Below are 18,711 nucleotides of genomic sequence, written 5' to 3'. Positions count from 1 at the left end.
TCAAAATTAGGTAAAAAATAATTAAGACAGCATGAAAAAAAGCAGCCAAATAAACACAGTGCACAGCTGTTCCCATTAAATCAAAACAGACTTAAAGAGCTTTTCTACAAGTGTCAGGAGAACACTAACAAACATGTTGCATTTATAGTGCATTGTTCCACTGTGATATACAACTCCTATGTGGCACATTATATCACTATTCTAAGTTGTGCATCGGTCTTTAATTAAGAGGAAATAAATACGTCTGCAGAAATGCCATTTAAAAAAAACCCTCTTTATAATTGTAAACAATATCAAAGAAAACAAATAAGTTTACATTAAAAAGAATACAAATGCCAGATATCTGTTGCATTTCAAAAACCCCTTGTTACTGTTGTTCTGATCCAGTTTTTGTGCACTGAAAGCCGTTCATATCACCCTATGCAGCATACTGCATCTTCACCACTACTTCAAGTTTATATAGGTACTTCAAGAGATGTCCTTATCCATTCATGAATAAAATAATGGAGCCATTTCCCACATAGCTTCAACAGACAGAGTCTAAGTGAACCATTATTTAAAATAGAGACACAACTATGCTGCTTACAATCCAAACTAGCATACAAAGACAAAAAGTATTAGCTATATATTTCAAGAAATATTAGAAAGGAAAATTTTTGGACTGGCATTTGACTTTTGGAGATTTTCCCTGTAATATTGTTATACTGTACAGCTGTGTAATTAGGAAAGAAATGAGGGGGGAAAGAGTAAAAATGAACAAGAACAGTTAAAACCAAAGTCTTGTGACTGTAACGTAGCTATAAAAGCTACTAGCCAAAACTGCCTTAGTTAAAGCAAATTTAGCCAACTTCTTCTCATTTACAAGAAAATGAAAATTCAGTTTTGATATTCAGGCATCTTAGTAACTGAACTATACAAAAATAAGTCAATACTGTAATGGGGAGGGGTGAGAAAACATTACCCGCTAAACAAATGCTGCTAAAACAAAATTAGCCTAGCTTAGCAGAGTAGCAGTAAACAGAACCAGAGCAATTCCTGTGAGATCACATGGTTAAGCTACATTTAAATGAAACATTTGAATGTATTTTTAAACCATTAAAAGTCACTGGCTGAAAAGAACAAGAGAGGGAAGGGGAATCAAAAATTCATTTGGGTACTGAATAGTCTCCTTCATTTTTTTCCTTCATTTTTTTCTTAGTCTAACAGCTACAACAAATTTAAAGATTTTTTTAGTGCAGCCATTCTGACATTAAATATAAACATAAATGCAGGTATTAAGGAGGAAAAAAAATCACTGATGTCATTAGACAGCGCCTACATTTACATATTTCATTGCTAAAAGGCTGCTGTGAAAAAGGTCTACTACCAATTAACATAAAAAGGCATAAAATTATTTATCATCTTCAGTAGTTACTGTGTGTTTGTAAGGCAGCACATTAACCTCACATGTTCTAGCAAAGCACACCCTGCCTTGCAGTGCATTAGCACAGACCTACACCTGCCACCTTATAGCGAAAACGGCTCATACATATTGATGACTAGCCGGTTGGCCGTAGGGCTTGTCCTTCCTCACACGGCTATCATCTCCTTCCAGTCACAGGAGGACGTGAACAATGGAGATGAGGAGCAAGCAAACTGAACTGGAGTGAAAGAATGGCCTTGACTGTTAGCCAAAGCACATGTACTGCAGTTAATGATCAATCTTTTTTTTTTCCAGTTTGCCTGACTTCACCCTTATGCCTAAATTCCACAAGACATACATATATTTACATAATCAAGACGTATGAAAATCCTTTTGCCTAAGTAGCCATGCGAACAATAAAATGATCATGAAAACCCTGTAAATGGTTGGTCATTCAAGCGAAAATGCATCCTAATTTGACCCGACAGACCCGGTGTCCAGCCTTTGTTTACCGACATTATGCTTCTAGCCATCAAAGCCTGACCAACCTGACAAGTCAGAAAGACAATAAATTATTCATACAGTACAGTACAAAAGCTGAAGCAGGTAATTGGGCCTTTAAGTGTTCAGTGCAATCTACCGTTCCAGCACAAATTAAAATGCAAAATTCAAACAGGGTCAGCAGGGGACAAAGTAGTCCAAGGTCACTCAGTTCTGCTTCAAGACATTAATCGTCCCTCTTTGCTGGGTGTCTGGAAAAAGGAGTGGAATAGCAGTCAGCTACTGGAGTGGAAATATGGTGCTTTAAAGATGGAGGGAAAGAAAGACTCCCATGTCCTTCAATGTACACACTGCTTACTCCCTCTGTGCTTCTACTAGGTCACTGTCCTCACCACTCACAGCAGCAGAGGAAGGAGCATGATGAGGCTTCGGGTGCACGGAACTTGCCAGAACTGGGCGTGTCCGTGCACTGTGCAATGAATGCATGTAGATCTGTGATGTGTGCCTGCTCCTGTGTTTGGGCCTGCAAGAAGACAAAAAAGCTGCAAATTTTCAAACTGCTATTGTCACTTACTAAATAAAGTCCCCGTATTTATCGGTAAAAATAAATCAATACATAACTGCACAAGTATCCTGCATTAATGTCGGATCACATTTACCAGTATTAACCAATAAGTATGATCATTATCTTGATTTAGCAGATTGGCACTGGGAAATTGGCAAAGTAGAGGAGACGTTGATGGGAAAAAATTTTGTTTTTAGATTTTAGCATTTCTGTAACCCAATTCATATGATTAGAAAAAGCACTCAAACCACCACCCAACAGTATAATAAAGAAACAAAGCAGCAACTGTACCATGATGGTGTCATAAGCTCCGGTGATGAGTGCGATGAAGAGTGACAGCACCATGTAGATGAAGAGGGAGATGAAGGTGTAAAGGTAGATCTGGCTGAAGGTCCACACCAGCGTGCTGCTGTGCTCCATCTCAGCGAATGTTACAAACATGTCGTCTCCATTGATCAGAGAAAACAGGCACTCTGACACCATGGACAGGGAGCGAAACTGGATACATGGAGTCCAAGTTAGCACAATCATTTAAAAAAGAAAGTTTTGCAGTCTTTCAGTGTTTTTATTTATCTTTTTGGCACGGACTACAAAATTGACTTCTAGAGAATGTTTCTGTGTGAAAGGCAAATATCAATTAATTTCACATTCATTGAATTAGGTAATGTACGGTATTTTTGATGCACATATTAGCATATTTATTTTTTTATTGAGTCATTTAATTATTTCATTTTATTCATTTTGTTTTTAATTTCAGGAAAGCTGGCCCTCCATATATTTCCACCAGAATTGATTACATTATTTTGCTTGCATGCAAAAAGCAATATCCTAACAAAATGCTGCCTGATTCATATTTAATAACTATCAATTTTCTCCTCCCATTAATTATACATAGCTAAAAAATGACATGCTGGGAGGCAGTTTATCATAATTAGGATGCTCTGACATGCAATTCTGCTCTGAGTGACTCACGCCTGCTCACTCCTCCTTAGAGACACAGCTGTGTGTCCGTGCATTACCTTTGCATGGTAGGGCCCCAGCACTATCCAGCCACAGAAGCAATATCCCAAATAAATGGCGGCCGCACAGCAGCAGAAGCGGATGACATTGGGAAAAGCAGCTCTTAGAGTCACAATCAGGATCTGTGGGAGAAAGAGACCAAATTAACTAACTGTAAATACATTTTAAAATATTATATAAAAAAAAATTGTGTTAAATAATATTTTCCATATTTGTGTGTGTGTGCTTGACATACATTGTATTTCTGAAAGAAGCTGAGGTAGCGGATGACTCCCACCCACACCAGCAGAGTGGATGTTCCCAGCAAGATCCCACAAACATCATATGATGACAGATTCTGCATCACAAGGAAGACATCATTACTTATCATAACTTACTGAAAACTGGGAATTTTACATCTCAGTAGGTGAATAAAAAAAGAAGCTTCTTTTACAGTGTGCACAAAGCTGCACACCCTCTCACATCTTGTTACCTTGGACTCTATCCCAATTTTGATGAAGCTGCCGATGATGGTGAACGTGTCACTGACGATGAGCAGAATGTACCAGCCGTTGATGAACTCCATCCTGTCTCCCCAGCTCACGCTGCGGCCCAGTTTGTGATTGAAAAACTGCACGTACTCCTGGGTAAGGAGATGGGAGATGATCAATGGGGCTTTAAATGTGATACACACAACCGGAAAACTGGGAGACCGTGAAAGGCATTTAACTACTTCTCTTTGCCTGCGTGACTTATCATTATGAAATTATATGTGTTGAATATATGGCATCAGGGGGCAACAGTGTTTGTATTGCAGGATGTAAGTTTTGCTGTGATCTCATTAGCGCCACGGCCTCCAGGCAAGCGCTTAGAAAAATGACAATCCAGCAGAGCGAGCAGTGCAGACCAGCCTCATCTTTCACAGTGGCAAGCAAAAATCGGAACTTCTGTAATCACATTTCACGCATGATGACTAACTTGATACACTGCACCCTTGAGAAATGTAATGATAAAGATTTGAAAGCTCATTTGCGGCTCGATATTTTTTTTTCTGAGGTTTTCATTTTGCACGATTTGCTGTTCAGAACAATTCATCTCATCCTGGGTCTCTTTGCAGCACTTCAGTTCATCCACTGAAACTTTTTTGCTTCTACCTTTAAGCCAACTTTCTTCTGATTGGCTGCCTGTGAAAAACAGAAGATCTTAACAGCAGGTGGGCGGGGCTTATGTGCTCACAGGTAGTGCTGTGTACCTGAGATGGCCATATTAGGGACATCTGCTCTTGGCAATATTTTTTATGTGTCCTCATTTGGTTGTTAATATGACACCATAAGAAACTACAGTTCCCCAAATGACACTTAAGGCTGACTGTAAAAGGGGTTCACTTCCACAGACACTGTGAAAGATGTGTTTCACCCACTGGTTTTAGACTCCGATTTGAGGCTTTAATGTAACCAATGCGATTGTATTTGGATAATAATAATAATAATAATAATGGATTGGATTTATATAGCGCTTTTCAAGGCACCCAAAGCGCTTTACAATACCACTATTCATTCACTCTCACATTCACACACTGGTGGAGGCAAGCTACAGTTGTAGCCACAGCTGCCCTGGGGCAGACTGACAGAAGCGAGGCTGCCATATCGCGCCATCGGCCCCTCTGGCCAACACCAGGCCAGAGGGGCCTGAGAGGGAGAAGTGCTAAGTTATCCATAAAGTGTACGAGTGCAATGCAGACTCTTAATTAGTACCTCAACAAAAGTTGCAACTTCAAGCAGTCAGTCCACTTGGGGTCCCATTTTCCTCCTAAATTTGGAAATATCTCACCCATTTCCATTACTGTGCTAAAGTCTTGAGTCACCCCTCTTTTTTTTGGTTTATATTTTGTGAGTAAAATAGGTGCAAAACTTTATTGAAACATGTGCAAACATACATGGAAATAGAGTAGATAAGCCAATGGTATGACCATGTATGACCAGGTATGCTACACTAGCAGCGTGTTTGGGATCTTTGTCATACTGAACAATGAAGCTGTTGCCAATCAGATGCTTTAACAATGGCGGATCAAAATATGATGATGATGTCACTTTTCTATGTTCGTAATTTCATCGGTTTTTGACGAGATATCCAACATCACTGGCTGACATGCAGCCCAAACCAGGGCAGAGCCTCCACCATGCTTTACAGTTGTAGAGACTCATTGTTGTACCTCTCTCCTGACCTCCTTTGTACATACTGATGAGCATTTGAACCAAAATTTTCAAATTTGGATAAAAGACCTGATGCATCTCTCAGGTACTGTGGAAGGTCTGTGCTGGAATTTTTTCATACTTCGTAACCTCCTAGGACCTGGCGTCCACATATGCGGATATCACATTTTGGGTTGTCTAGACCAAAGTATTAAATTTTGCTCTACAACGGCCTGATATCCACTTACGAGTACACTATTCAATTCAATTCAATTCAATTTTATTTATATAGCGTCAAATCACAACAAAAGTCGCCTCAAGGCGCTTCATAGATACAGAGAAAAACCCAACAATCATATGACCCCCTATGAGCAAGCACTTTGGCAACAGTGGGAAAGAAAAACTCCCTTTTAACAGGAAGAAACCTCCGGCAGAACCAGGCTCAGGGAGGGGCGGCCATCTGCTGCGACCGGTTGGGGTGAGAGAAGGAAGACAGGATAAAAGACACTGCCACTGTTCTATCAAAATCTAAAGCAAATGTCCTCTTATGTGAATCTCATTTTTCTCAGAAACAAAAATCAGGTAAAAAACAAAAACAACCCCCCCCCCCGGTAATTCTTTGTTTTTACATTCATCAGGTTCCAATCAGCCCAAATAGCAAAGAGAAACTGAAAATACATGCCATGAAAGAGTTCAGGTCTTAGGAGGTTAAGACACGATTTTCAGATACTGTTGAGCTGCTGTAGACAGGTTTTTAGGCCTGATACTTCCCTTTTTGTCTTCCACTTGTCCAGTTTCCTCAGTGTTTTAAGTGACTGCACAGCATGCCAAGATAGGGAACGTTTTCCACTAATAGATCCTCCGGGAATCACCTTGTTGATATAAAAATATGGTTTTGTGTTCATCACAAAACTGTGATATTTTTCATAGACTCAGCTAAAGAAATTGGAACAAACAGTTTTTTGGTGTGCAGAGACAACACCTGCTCATCCCTTGAGTTAGGTGACTTTCTCATAGGTCAGTATTTCTTAACAAAGAAAAAAAAATACTCTTAAAATGGTCAGGTACAAGGACGGAACTAAAAAGAAGTGAAAAATCAGCGAATGTCCAAAGAAGAAAGAAATCCTTGAGAACTATCGTTCAAAACTACTAGTCTGTCTCCTTGAAAGCAAAATATAAATAAAAATAGACTTTTACTGTAAGAGACAAGACTCAGTACTGTAAATTGTATTAAGACTTAATGTATGCATTATTAAAAAAGCTAGACAGTCTGGCAGGAAGGTTCTTTTGACCAGGCTTCACTTCCTTTTTTGTGTTCATGGTGGTCGTGCATTACTGTGCGGTTACATACACAAACAGCCTGTCCTTATCTGAGCTCCACTTTTGTAGGTCATTGAACACTATTTAACAGGTATTTGTGTGTGTGCAAAGGGCCCATGCAGTCTATGGATGCATCTTGGTATCCAAGCTAGCTAATGTTGACTGATAACCTATCACTCTGTTCTCCTGTCCAAGTAAGATTATATGTTCTCACGCCCAAAAGAGGCAAACATTGAGACAGCCAAAATGCCAAACCCAAGGCTTCAAAAAGGCAATGTCAGTCGTGCTATGTGCAATATCCATTTCAAAATATACATTTCATAGGCTAACATCACAAAAACAAAAAAATACAGAAATTGTTGGCCAGTTTTCTTACATGCTGCAGGAGGATGCCTCTGAGGATGGAGCGTCCACACAGCAGCAAGGACAGCACGCAGACGATGGCCACCAGCACATCAAAGAACTCCTGCGCATAATTCTCGGCTGAAAAAAGAGGACAGAAATAAAAGGGATCAAAGGCAATTAAAATAAATGAAGCGGCAGGTAAATAAATATCACCCCTAACCACCAGTCACTCACCACGTCCAGTCACATTAGGGTCTTTACACTCCTTAATGGAGGCACGGTTCTGAAGACTGATCGTAACTTTACCGCTGTGCGCCCTGTTATCCATCACAATCTGACGACAAAAGCATGAACCACGTAACAATTAGCATGTAAAAAACAACATTTTTAGTTTTTCTATTCTGTGGGATGTTGACTGAATTTGAGATCATAGAGGAGCTCACTGTGATAGCAAAGGTGTAGCAGTCCGGGATTTCATTATTTATAATGGTCTGAATGTTGATGGCCTTCAGCTGGAAGTCAATGGTGACATTGATCAGCCTGGGGAGGAAAGAGACATGCTGAGGATTCAATGTGCAGAATTCACATTGCAAAGAAAAGCAATACCTCTTTAATACCAAAACACACAAACATAACAGAGTCTCTAACTTGTAAAACAGGAGAGTGAAATTCTTGTAGTCACTGTTTCCTGGAGCAGCGCTGTACGTCAGTGGGTCCAGTCCAATACAATCTGGAAAAAGGAAAATCAGAAATAGCAAAAGAGGAACTAAGTCATACATGATTTTTTCCATATCACATGAATGCCACACCACGGTTTATTTTTACCACTACATTTATCATGCATTAGCCATAGCCATCTGCCAAATCAGCAGATGTGCGCAAATAACCCCTTTCCCAGGACCGGACACAGTATTTTTGCTACTAAAGTGGAAAAAAAAAAGGTCTGTGTTTTTCATTACAGGACTCAAGTCTTTAAAAGTAGGGCACAGTTGCAGGGCACTGGAGCAATAACACAGTGACTCACTGACACTATTGGTTCCTTAAGGGAAATACTGGCACTTGAAGAATGTGCAGACAGACGTGTAACAAACAAGTAGACTTTAAAACATAAAGAAAAACAAAATCAAAAGAAGGATTATCCTACCTGTGACAACATGTGGGTCGATGTCAAACGTGTCATTGACGGGGTCAATGGTGCCCCTCCTAAAGTACCTCTGACAGAGGGAGAGCGCGCTTCCGTTAACGCCGACACCCGGCACATAAGCGTACCGTCCCAGTGAGATCTGAGGTAGAGCCAAGTACTGAAGAGGGAAAGAGAAGCCGAGAGGTGGAATTAAGCTCGAGAAAACATCTGTCTCCTTTATGCGATGTTAAACTTTTCACGTTCAGAAAGTAACAATGAAGCTCTCACTAAAAAGAACGCTGTTCAGTCAGGATGGCAACACGATAGCGGCATCTCTTTCCAGAAATATGTCTCAATTACTAGAGGTGGAAATCACCAGACACCCCAAGATTTGATATAATTCCGATAAAATATTATTGCATTTTTATCACATTTATTAACTTTGTGTTATGTGCTTGGTATGGAATAAGATATGTTACGATTTATCACCAAGTTGAACTTTGTCAATATCTTTTTTTACAGAATACAATGAAGTTATTTTACTTTAATTTGAGATTACAAGCACTGTCACTAAAACCTGCATTAATGTTGCCATAAGATTCAATCTGCAATTGCATGCAAAGTGTTTCTGGTAATACACCAAATAACTGTGATAAATTCTCTGAAATCGCATCTGTTGCTGTCTACATAAACAGAAATTCACATTTAACAGGAATGTATATTTAACTGCGCTCAGTAATGTTCCTGTTCTACAGGAATATAACCACAATACAACCAGCTGCCAACCAGTTGAGTCAAGCCCACTTGAGTTGTTTTCATTGACAAAGAGTCATTCAGACTGATGGCAACATGTTGGCAACATTTCTGCTTTTATAAATTAGACAGCAGTTATTTGCAAACTTCCAATGATCTCTCTGAGAGTGACTGCAGTCAGTCCAAGTAAGACTGAAACTGTTTGCAGAAAGGTTGCCTCCTGTTGGGCGACCTGTGCAATCAGTTGCAGAATGCGAAAAAAAATCTATACAATCACCAGGCAGCCGCTGCTTTTTTTATGGATGCAAGGAGGTTGCTTTCCTATTTGTGGTCATGTGACTGAGCCATTAGCTTGCTCTTAATTAGGAGGTAGCTTTAACAAGCTGAGTGTGTTCAGTGTTGGATGGTTCTTCAGTTGAGCCCATTTAATGTAAGTTTGCTTGGCTAACAACATCTCAGGATGGTGGCGCATGAGATGAGCCTTCTCATTCGTAGACTATTTTAATGTATTTAATAAAATCTCAATATTTGGTGTTCCTGTAGTGATCAATGTCAAAAATATTGGGATACTCTATTGGACTGACTTCCCCCCACCCACATCTGTTACTGTGCATAACCTACAGCAGCAACTTTTTCCATCTAACTACTACATCCACTTCTTCATTGTCTGCAAATGCAGACAAACAGACGTCATTTGCAGTCTGTGTTTCTGCGCTTATTCACACACTCAATTCTAAGCTAAGCTAGTAAACATTGTAAACAATACAACTGCTAAAGATAATAGCTCAGCTAGCTTTGCAGTAGTCCTGTTTTCCCCTCAAGCCTATGATTGACCTTTGTTTTGTTGGGTTTTTGTGTGGAGTGGAAATCTGCAGTCAGTGTTACAACAGTATATTAGGGTCCATTGTAAGTAATAATACCATGAAAAAACACTTATTAATATCAAGCATATCTAATGTATGCATGGCTTAAAAAAATCATTAAAAAAATCATATTAAACAAAATTCTGGTCATAATAATAAATCAAGAGATCTCAAAATGTCTCTTAAAATGGTTATTAGCAGGCTACCTGCTCTATGGCAAAGTTGATGTGGCTGTACATCTCCATCTGTGTGTGGACAGCGTGGGGATTCTTGTCCTTGTAGCCCTTCAGGAAAAGGTGCTTGAATGCCGCTGTGTTTTCCTCTTGAAACGTCACAACCATCTGGTTACTCAGTCCAAACATCACCAACTAATAGACAGAGCCAGAGAGCACAGGCACAAGACAAATGAGCTGAAACACTCGGGCAAATGCAGAGAAGCAGTCGCTGCACAGTTAGAATAAAACACAGGACATGATCGGGTATTTGCATTCTGAGCCTACAGAGTATTCATGTTAAATCAAAGGGCTGTATCCACCTGCACAGTCACAATGATGATTTTCAGCAGCTGCAGGCCAAGTTTGAAAGGCTTGCGCCCCTTTGCATGATACTTGTCACAAGGGCTCATGAAGAAATACTTGAGTTTCCTCCTCAGGGCCTCCTCCTCTCCTTCTTCCTCCTGCTGGAGGAGCTTGGAGCCCACCAGGGTAGGAGGGCGGGAGCTGCCACTTCCAAGAAGATCCTGGGAGCCATAGCCTGATACGGAGGAGAGCAGCTTGTCCTTCTCTGTTAATAAAATCATTCATTTTGGAAAGAAGCTCAGCATTAAAGAGGTACTCAAGACCAGTGGCGTGCACAGACATTTTGGGGGGCAAGTGCTCCAGGGGGAAAAAAGGGCACTTTTTGCATATGTGGAAAACCTTTTCTTTTTATAATAAAAAAAATCGCACAGGTTAAATGCAATTTGACTTTTATTTCAAAACATTCTCTAAAAATCAAAAATCACACCACAAAAAGATAAAATCTGTATCCAACTCTAAACTATATACATACATATTCTCAAGTGTCCATTAAATGGAGTGTACTGCTCTAAAGAAGCATCCTTCTTGGTGCCATGTCTTTGTAGATGTTGATGACCTCGTTGTAATTGATCTCCATATCTTTCTCAATGGCCAACAAGAGGAGATCAGACAACCTTTCTTCTCCACACAAACTTCTTAGTTTATTTTTGATTATTTTTAGCTTTGAAAAAGATCTTTCAACTGTCGCAGTTGTCACTGGTAGTGTTGCGTAGATCTGAATCATTTTGACAAAGGCAGGAAAGATCAGCTGGCCATTGTTTTCCCTCAGTATCAGAAATATTTCTCTGAGGTCTTTTGAACTAAAGCTGGAGTGGAAGACCTTTAATTCTGTTTTGAGCTGGTCCTCATCTTCTCCATAGAATTCACAGAGGATGTGGACAGCTTCAATGGCTTCTGGGTTTGGTGGGCCTACCCAGTTAGCATGCACAGTTAAGGGCTGGAAGGACTGAATGATTCTGGCCGTTGGGCTTCCAGTATTGTCCCCTTTGAACCTCCTGTTCAGTTCCCCAGTCATGATGTCCAGAAAGGTGAAATATACACCACTCCTGAAATATGCCTCCACTGACTCAAACTGAGCACCTACTTGAGACACTGTGGTGCTGTGTTGGAAACGCACTGGAACTTTCCGCTTTCTCTCCTGACCAGGCACCACGGTAGGTACTGGAATGTTGAAACTCTCTGCCTTCTCTGATGCACATCTAAATATCTCTCCAAATTTCTCCTCAGACCTCATGGTTTGCAATGTGTGAAGCACACCATCAATTACCTTGTAGGCAGTGGAATGGTCCAACCCTTCTTCCTGCAGAGAATCTGATGCCAAAGCAGTGACTTCGAATACTGGTGTGGTGATTTCCATGCAGAGAATGAACATAAAATTAATGGCATTTCTGTACATCTGAGCATCACCTTGGGCCAGGTTAGGTGGGTCACTGTCACTGATGTCATCAAGGAGCATCAAAATGGCTTTCAAATTTCTCTGAAGTGCCTTCAGTGCTTTTTCCCTGCAAGCCCATCGAGTATCTGACAGCTGCTGGAGCTCCATAACACGTTGTCCAGGAAAGAGAGACTCCTGAAATTTGACCAAGGCAGCATGACGCTTTGGGGAGCCTGAGCAAAAGGCATACAATTTCTCCACCAAGTTGAAAAATGTCACAAAATGCTTGCTGGACTTTGATGCCTCCACTAGTACCAAATTGAGGCAATGGGCTTTGCAGTGCACATAGAGGGCCTTCTCATTGTGTGCACGGATTCTAGCTTGGAGACCTTTATACATGCCACTCATGTTGGCTGCTCCATCATAGCCTTGACCATACATGTTCTTCATCTCTAGGCCATTCTTTTGCAGAAGCAAGAACACTGTATTCTCCAGCTCCTGGCCTGTAGTTGTATCAACATTGCACACTTCGATGAATCTCTCCTTTATTTGCATATGATGAAAATATCGCACAACAAATGACACTTGCTCTTTGTGTGAAACATCAGAGGTTTCATCAAGTAGAATGGAATACATTTCAGCCTCTTTTATTTCACGTTGTATCTCCTTCCTGATGTAAGTTCCTAGTGCTGCAATGATGTCATTTTGACTTCTGTTGGAAAGCAGTGACACCTGGGGCCTTGTCTTGGTGGCTTTAACTGTGGCAATTTTTTCCAAATGCATTTTCAGCACACTATCGTAGCGGGAAAATACATTGACTAATTCATGAAAATTGCCACGGTTATCACTGGACTCACTCTCATCATGACCTCGGAATGCTTGTCCCTGACGTGCAAGATACACTGTTAGGTCAATTAATCTTGTCAGGATTTCTTTGTTTGTCTGCCTCTCTCGCTCTCTAACTTCCACCCCTTTTACGTCTGAAACATCAAATGCAGACTGAAGGGCCTTTTTCTGGAAATTGATCCATCTAACCATGCTTGTCATGTGCATCTCTGCGCTGGAGTGTTGTTTGATTTTTTCAAGAGCAGTACTCCACTTTCTGATGCCATCAGTTGTCCAGGCTGTTCTGCTTTTATATTTTTCATCCGAGAGGAAAAGCCGACAACTAAAACAATGCATTGAATTAGCAGTGGGTGAGTATTCCAGCCACACATTAGCAGAAAACCACTGTTTCTGGAATGATCTCCCCTCAGTTTTTGGGTAAGGTATATCAGGCTGACATGGGCCCACATTGCAGCACATTGAAACGTATCTGTCATTGCGCTTTATTTTAAATGTATGGATGTGTGTTGGATCTGTTGGGTATTGTAAAGCTGCTAACTTTGACATTATGTGATCGATCTGTTCTTCCTCATTGTGGTCTTCAGAGAGCACTACATCAGTGTCTGTAGGCCTAACTGAACCTGTTGCTGCATTGGTCGCGGCTTCATCTGTTTCTATATCTCCCTCTTCTGCTATGCTGGTAGATGGCATAGAGCTGCTTCCCTGCTGTGACTGACTACAATGGAACAATAATAATAATAATAGTATTATTATTTATCATAATAATAAGCTTAAACAGATAGTTTTAATAATAACCCATACTGCAAGTCTTGTAACATAGAAATAACTTTCGTAGGTACAAAATAATAGTTAGCTCAATGCCTGCTGATTAAGTGTGAACAGCTTTTAAGATTTTTCAATAGAATTAACTGCAAGGAGCAGGTTACATTAAAACATTAAAATAGAACCTGACTCTGCCCTTGACTCTGACCTTTCATCTTCATTTTCCTTTGCTTTCATCCAGGAGAGCAGAGAACTGCTTCCCTGGGCTGCCTGTTGTAGATCCCTTTCTTTCTCCTTTCTCAGCCTCTCTTTCCTAGGCATTATACTTGCTGAAATTAGTAAATAAATAGACCAAAATGTATGAGAACGAATAAGACTGACTGTGGTCATTACAAGAACAGGGCAGAATGGTCGTTTTCACAGGCAATTGGGAACTGCCTATTTTTCCTTTAGCAAATTAATGTGTTAATGTTGCCAATATGTTACACCAAAAAAAAATTAACATGTCTAACCAGTGCTTCTCAAAACTTTTAACATGCACCACCCCCAACACCGTACCCTTCAAACTACCAATAACAACGTCACTGTTCTGTCACAATCAGGTCACAACACAGTGCGTAAATGTCTGCGAGCATCGCTGAGTCAGTAACAACCAGTTAGGCTAAAGACTGCATCTTTAGACAGTTGGACGGTGTTCTAACTTTCTCACAGGAGACACCTACTAAAGACAGTCAAAGACATTAATTTCAATCTTACCAAAGTAGGACAGTAGTTGACGTTAGTTATGGAAAGGCTAATCCACAAAAACGGAGAAACGTCCATAATTCTATTATTCATAATCATGTCAAGGTTTTAGGTTTTTCTGCAGTTCCATCTCTAAAAAGTGTGATGTCTTCCCGTCACTGACTTCAGTTTGAAAACTTTGTATTTATTCACAGATTTCCGTGAGATCATCCTAAAATTTGTAACGAAAAATGGGCTCAAAAGAGCCCTCTGCCTAACGGCATGTAGCCTATAGCATAACGTGATATTTTCAATAGTGTATGCAAAAAGGTCAGAATTGATGGAGAGTGGGGTTGCCTAAATGGTTTAGGTTACATTTTAAATGTGTCGTTTTTTTGTTTATCCATATGGATGGATGGAGGGGGCAAGCTGGCAAAGTTTGTCATGTGCAGTTTCTGACAGGCTACTTCACAACAAAACAATTGCAGGTTGGTCTTAGAGGGCAAACAGAATAATTTCACTCGATTCATGGGTTACCTGACTGGTTGGGAAGGGAAAGAGCTGCCGTGTTGTCCGCCGTGGCTCCCAGTCGCTATAGTTAGCCTACTATGCCTACTCCAAGTACTCCTATGTCATGCCGCTGCTACACGCCTCACAACAAATGAACTGCGAGCGTGTTCACGTGACACGGTGACAGTGAAAAAGCGACAGGGTTCGGGTGTCTTTGAAGAAGGGGCACAAATCAAGCCATTATTTTCACACCTTTTTAAATCGCGCAGCTTTAAAAAAAAAAAAAATCACGTCTTTCAAAAGGGCACTTTTTTGGACTGAGGGCAAAAGGGCAAGTGCTTCAGCACCACCTCGTCTCTATCTGTGCACGCCAGTGCTCAAGACATTATACATTGCTGGGTTACTAACAAGTGACAATTTGAATTAACCCCTTTTATCCTGGAAAAGTGGTTGGAGAGTGTCTTTAATTCTGTTACTTAGCAGTGTTAGCTGGTCTCCCTGCCTGTATGTGGTGCAATTTCACAGCTTAGTATAACCAAGCTAACGCTGGCGGATAACTTTCATGTTTAAATGTGTAAATGCTCAAAAATGATCCAAGCATGATCCAAGATTACCACTTGTAGCTCCTGAAAAACAAAAATCCAGTATCTTAATGATTATATTACATAAAATCATTAAATAAAAAAGAGTTTACAACAGATAAAAGCCCAGGTTCTGAAAAGCATGTTTATTTATACAATGAATCCTTCTTTGGTTCTTCATAATGAATTACTGTGGCATGGAGGCGATCAGCTTTTGACACTGCTGACGTGTCACTGCAGCTCAGGTTGCTTTGATAGTTGCCTTCAGCTCGTCTGTGTTTGGGGTCAAGTGTTTCTCATCTCCGTCTAAACAGTACCTCACAGATTCTGTGCGGCCTTAAGATCAGGTGAATTGGTTTGCTAATTAAGCACGTGTCTAAATGCCATTTGGTAGTAGTTTTGGACCCACTGGCACCCTGCTAGAAAAGGAAATTGGCATCTCCATAAAGCTTGGCAGTCAGAAGCATGAAGTGCTCCACTCCAGCAGATGACATGGCACCCCAAGTCACCACAGACTGTGGAAATGTCACACTAGACTTCAAACACCTTGGGTTCTGTGCCCCAGGTAAGCTCTTCTGACATTATCTCTGGTTCAGGAGCGGTCTGACATCAGGAACGTGACACTTGCAGCGCCGTTCTCTGCCAAGTCCTTGAATTGACTTTTCTCAAGGTTGCAGTCACCCCTGTTGCTTGTGGACATTTTATTTTCCTTCCTCAACTTTTATCAACATGCATTCTGTGAACAGCAAAAATAGCTGTCTGTGGCTCATCCTGCTGGCATAGAGGGAAGCCTGTCAAGTCAGCAGTCTTCTCCTGATTGCAACTGCATGTTCTCAACTAGACTGACAGACAGGCAGTATTTATACTGTATCTGAATGGCAATTCCCCCAAAGTCGAAATAAGATTAAAAAAAAAAAATTCGAATTATCCTGCTGGGTCTCTTAATAGAATTTTATAAATTGCTTGACTGTAGAAAGATTTTTATGTGATTATCATCAAAACAAACATGGCTGAACTGTCCATGCTATTCGATGACGTCATCTTGGGCTCGCTAACTGTGATGATTTTAAGAACCACCGGTTGTAGATGTCAAGGCGGAAACCTTTAAAGCGTTTATTTTCAAAACAATAAAAAAATAAAAAATAAAACTTTAAATGTCCAAAATCGGCGGAATGATCCTTTGAGCCTCGAGTCACCTGTGAATAAATACACGGAGCGGACGTGTTTCTTTCATTGTTCGATATCACACCTTAGCAAATTTTCACAGATGGACCCGCCTCTTTAAAAATAAATAAATAAACAAATACATGAAAAATAAAATAACGTAATATGATGCTAGCAAATAAATGCGTACCAATCCGTGGTATAAAGAGTGATACAGGTGAAGAGAGATAATAAAAGAGAGGACTGAATGTTGCCAAACCTGTGGCGCTGTCTTGGATGCAGGTGTAACTAGAAGATGCCATGGTGATGCGTTCACGTTCGCACAGGAGCAGCGGAAGGGTACATCACACTCATAAAAAGCGAGTAGAGAGCAGACGCGGGTTCATATTATTTGTTTACATCGTAAAATAAAAGACGATTGCTGTCGCAGTCTGCGGATGAAACATAGGTAAACACATCGCCGCTTCCTTATGACCACGTGACTCCATCATGTGACTAATGCCTAGCCTGTAAAGCTATTGCTGCTGGGAAGACTAAAGACGCAAACGCCAAAAAATTCAGGGCAAATGTTGAGCTAATGTTCCGGTTATTACTCATTTTTTGTTTTGTTTTATGTTTTATGACAGTTTTATTAATTAAGACTTAGGATAAAATAATTATTGTTTATTGAAGAGAACTTACGTTTGCGCAAGTAGTTAATAAGTTAAGTCATGGTGAAGGGAAAGGGTTTTTTCGCTTTTTGAGAAATACTGGTCTCATAAAGAGGATCTGAGGATTCAGGAGTGAAGCAAGATTAAAAGCCAGGAGATGGCAGTAATGCAACATTTTTGGATGCAAGCTGCCGTTAAACATGAAAGAAGAAGAATAAGAAGGCCTCAGAGGTTATCTAAGAGCATATTGGGAGCAACAACACCATGAAGCCCAAAGAACACACCAGACAGGTCAGGGATAACGTTATTGAGAAATTCAAAGCAGGCTTAGGCTACAAAAAGATTTCCCAAGCCTTGATCATCCCACGGAGCACTGTTCAAGCGATCATTCAGAAATGGAAGGAGTATGGCACAACTGAAAACCTACCAAGACAAGGCCGTCCACCTAAACTCACAGGCCGAACAAGGAGAGCGCTGATCAGAAATGCAGCCAAGAGGCCCATGGTGACTCTGGACGAGCTGCAGAGATCTACAGCTCAGGTGGGGGAATCTGTCCATAGGACAACTATTAGTCGTGCACTGCACAAAGTTGGCCTTTATGGAAGAGTGGCAAGAAGAAAGCCATTGTTAACAGAAAACCATAAGACGTCCCGTTTGCAGTTTGCCACAAGCCATGTGGGGGACACAGCAAACATGTGGAAGAAGGTGCTCTGGTCAGATGAGACCAAAATGGAACTTTTTGGCCAAAATGCAAAACGCTATGTGTGGCGGAAAACTAGCACTGCACATCACTCTGAACACACCATCCCCACTGTCAAATATGGTGGTGGCAGCATCATGCTCTGGGGGTGCTTCTCTTCAGCAGGGACAGGGAAGCTGGTCAGAGTTGATGGGAAGATGGATGGAGCCAAATACAGGGCAATCTTGGAAGAAAACCTCTTGGAGTCTGCAAAAGACTTGAGACTGGGGCGGAGATTCACCTTCCAGCAGCACGACGACCCTAAACATAAAGCCAGGGCAACAATGGAATGGTTTAAAACAAAACATATCCATGTGTTAGAATGGCCCAGTCAAAGTCCAGATCTAAATGCAATCGAGAATCTGTGGCAAGATCTGAAAACTGCTGTTCACAAACGCTGTCCATCTAATCTGACTGAGCTGGAGCTGTTTTGCAAAGAAGAATGGGAAAGGATTTCAGTCTGTAGATGTGCAAAGCTGGTAGAGACATACCCTAAAAGGCTAGCAGCTGTAATTGCAGCAAAAGGTGGTTCTACAAAGTATTGACTCAGGGGGCTGAATAATTACACACACCCCACTTTTCAGTTATTTATTTGTAAAAAAAATGTTCGGAATCATGTATGATTTTTGTTCCACTTCTCACGTGTACACCACTTTATGTTGGTCTTTCACGTGGAATCCCAATAAAATTGACTCATGTTTGTGGCTGTGATGTGACAAA

The 18,711-nt window shown here is 40.7% G+C and overlaps 2 protein-coding genes across 3 annotated transcripts; both read right to left on the bottom strand.

Annotated features, from left to right (window-relative positions):
* Positions 1 to 1,700: 1,700 nt before the first annotated feature.
* mcoln1b (mucolipin TRP cation channel 1b) lies at positions 1,701 to 17,075 on the bottom strand. 2 transcript variants are annotated; one of them, XM_085403171.1, is made up of 13 exons: positions 16,862 to 17,075; positions 10,599 to 10,846; positions 10,270 to 10,431; positions 8,469 to 8,625; positions 7,973 to 8,054; positions 7,768 to 7,864; positions 7,559 to 7,658; positions 7,356 to 7,462; positions 3,961 to 4,110; positions 3,724 to 3,825; positions 3,488 to 3,610; positions 2,760 to 2,966; positions 1,701 to 2,426 (listed from the first exon to the last, which is right to left on the bottom strand). In XM_085403171.1, exons 1-13 carry the CDS (start codon positions 16,902 to 16,904, stop codon positions 2,292 to 2,294), a joined length of 1,713 nt encoding a protein of 570 aa, XP_085259297.1. In that variant the 5' UTR covers positions 16,905 to 17,075; the 3' UTR covers positions 1,701 to 2,291. The 2 variants fall into 2 exon arrangements, with proteins under 2 accessions (XP_085259297.1, XP_085259298.1); XM_085403172.1 differs by lacking the exon at positions 16,862 to 17,075 and adding an exon at positions 14,885 to 15,393.
* On the bottom strand, positions 11,150 to 13,719 carry LOC146671015 (zinc finger MYM-type protein 1-like). The gene has a single exon (XM_085404995.1). It carries the CDS (start codon positions 13,550 to 13,552, stop codon positions 11,150 to 11,152), a length of 2,403 nt encoding a protein of 800 aa, XP_085261121.1. The 5' UTR covers positions 13,553 to 13,719.
* Positions 17,076 to 18,711: the final 1,636 nt, after the last annotated feature.

The sequence above is a fragment of the Rhamphochromis longiceps genome, linkage group LG4 (assembly GCF_057381845.1).
Source record: "Rhamphochromis longiceps isolate RC_006_pf linkage group LG4, R_longiceps_female_GT1.1, whole genome shotgun sequence".
Classification (NCBI taxonomy): Eukaryota; Metazoa; Chordata; class Actinopteri; order Cichliformes; family Cichlidae; genus Rhamphochromis; species Rhamphochromis longiceps.
Note: the sequence above shows the minus strand (reverse complement) of the source record. Positions and strands in the feature narration are given on the sequence as shown.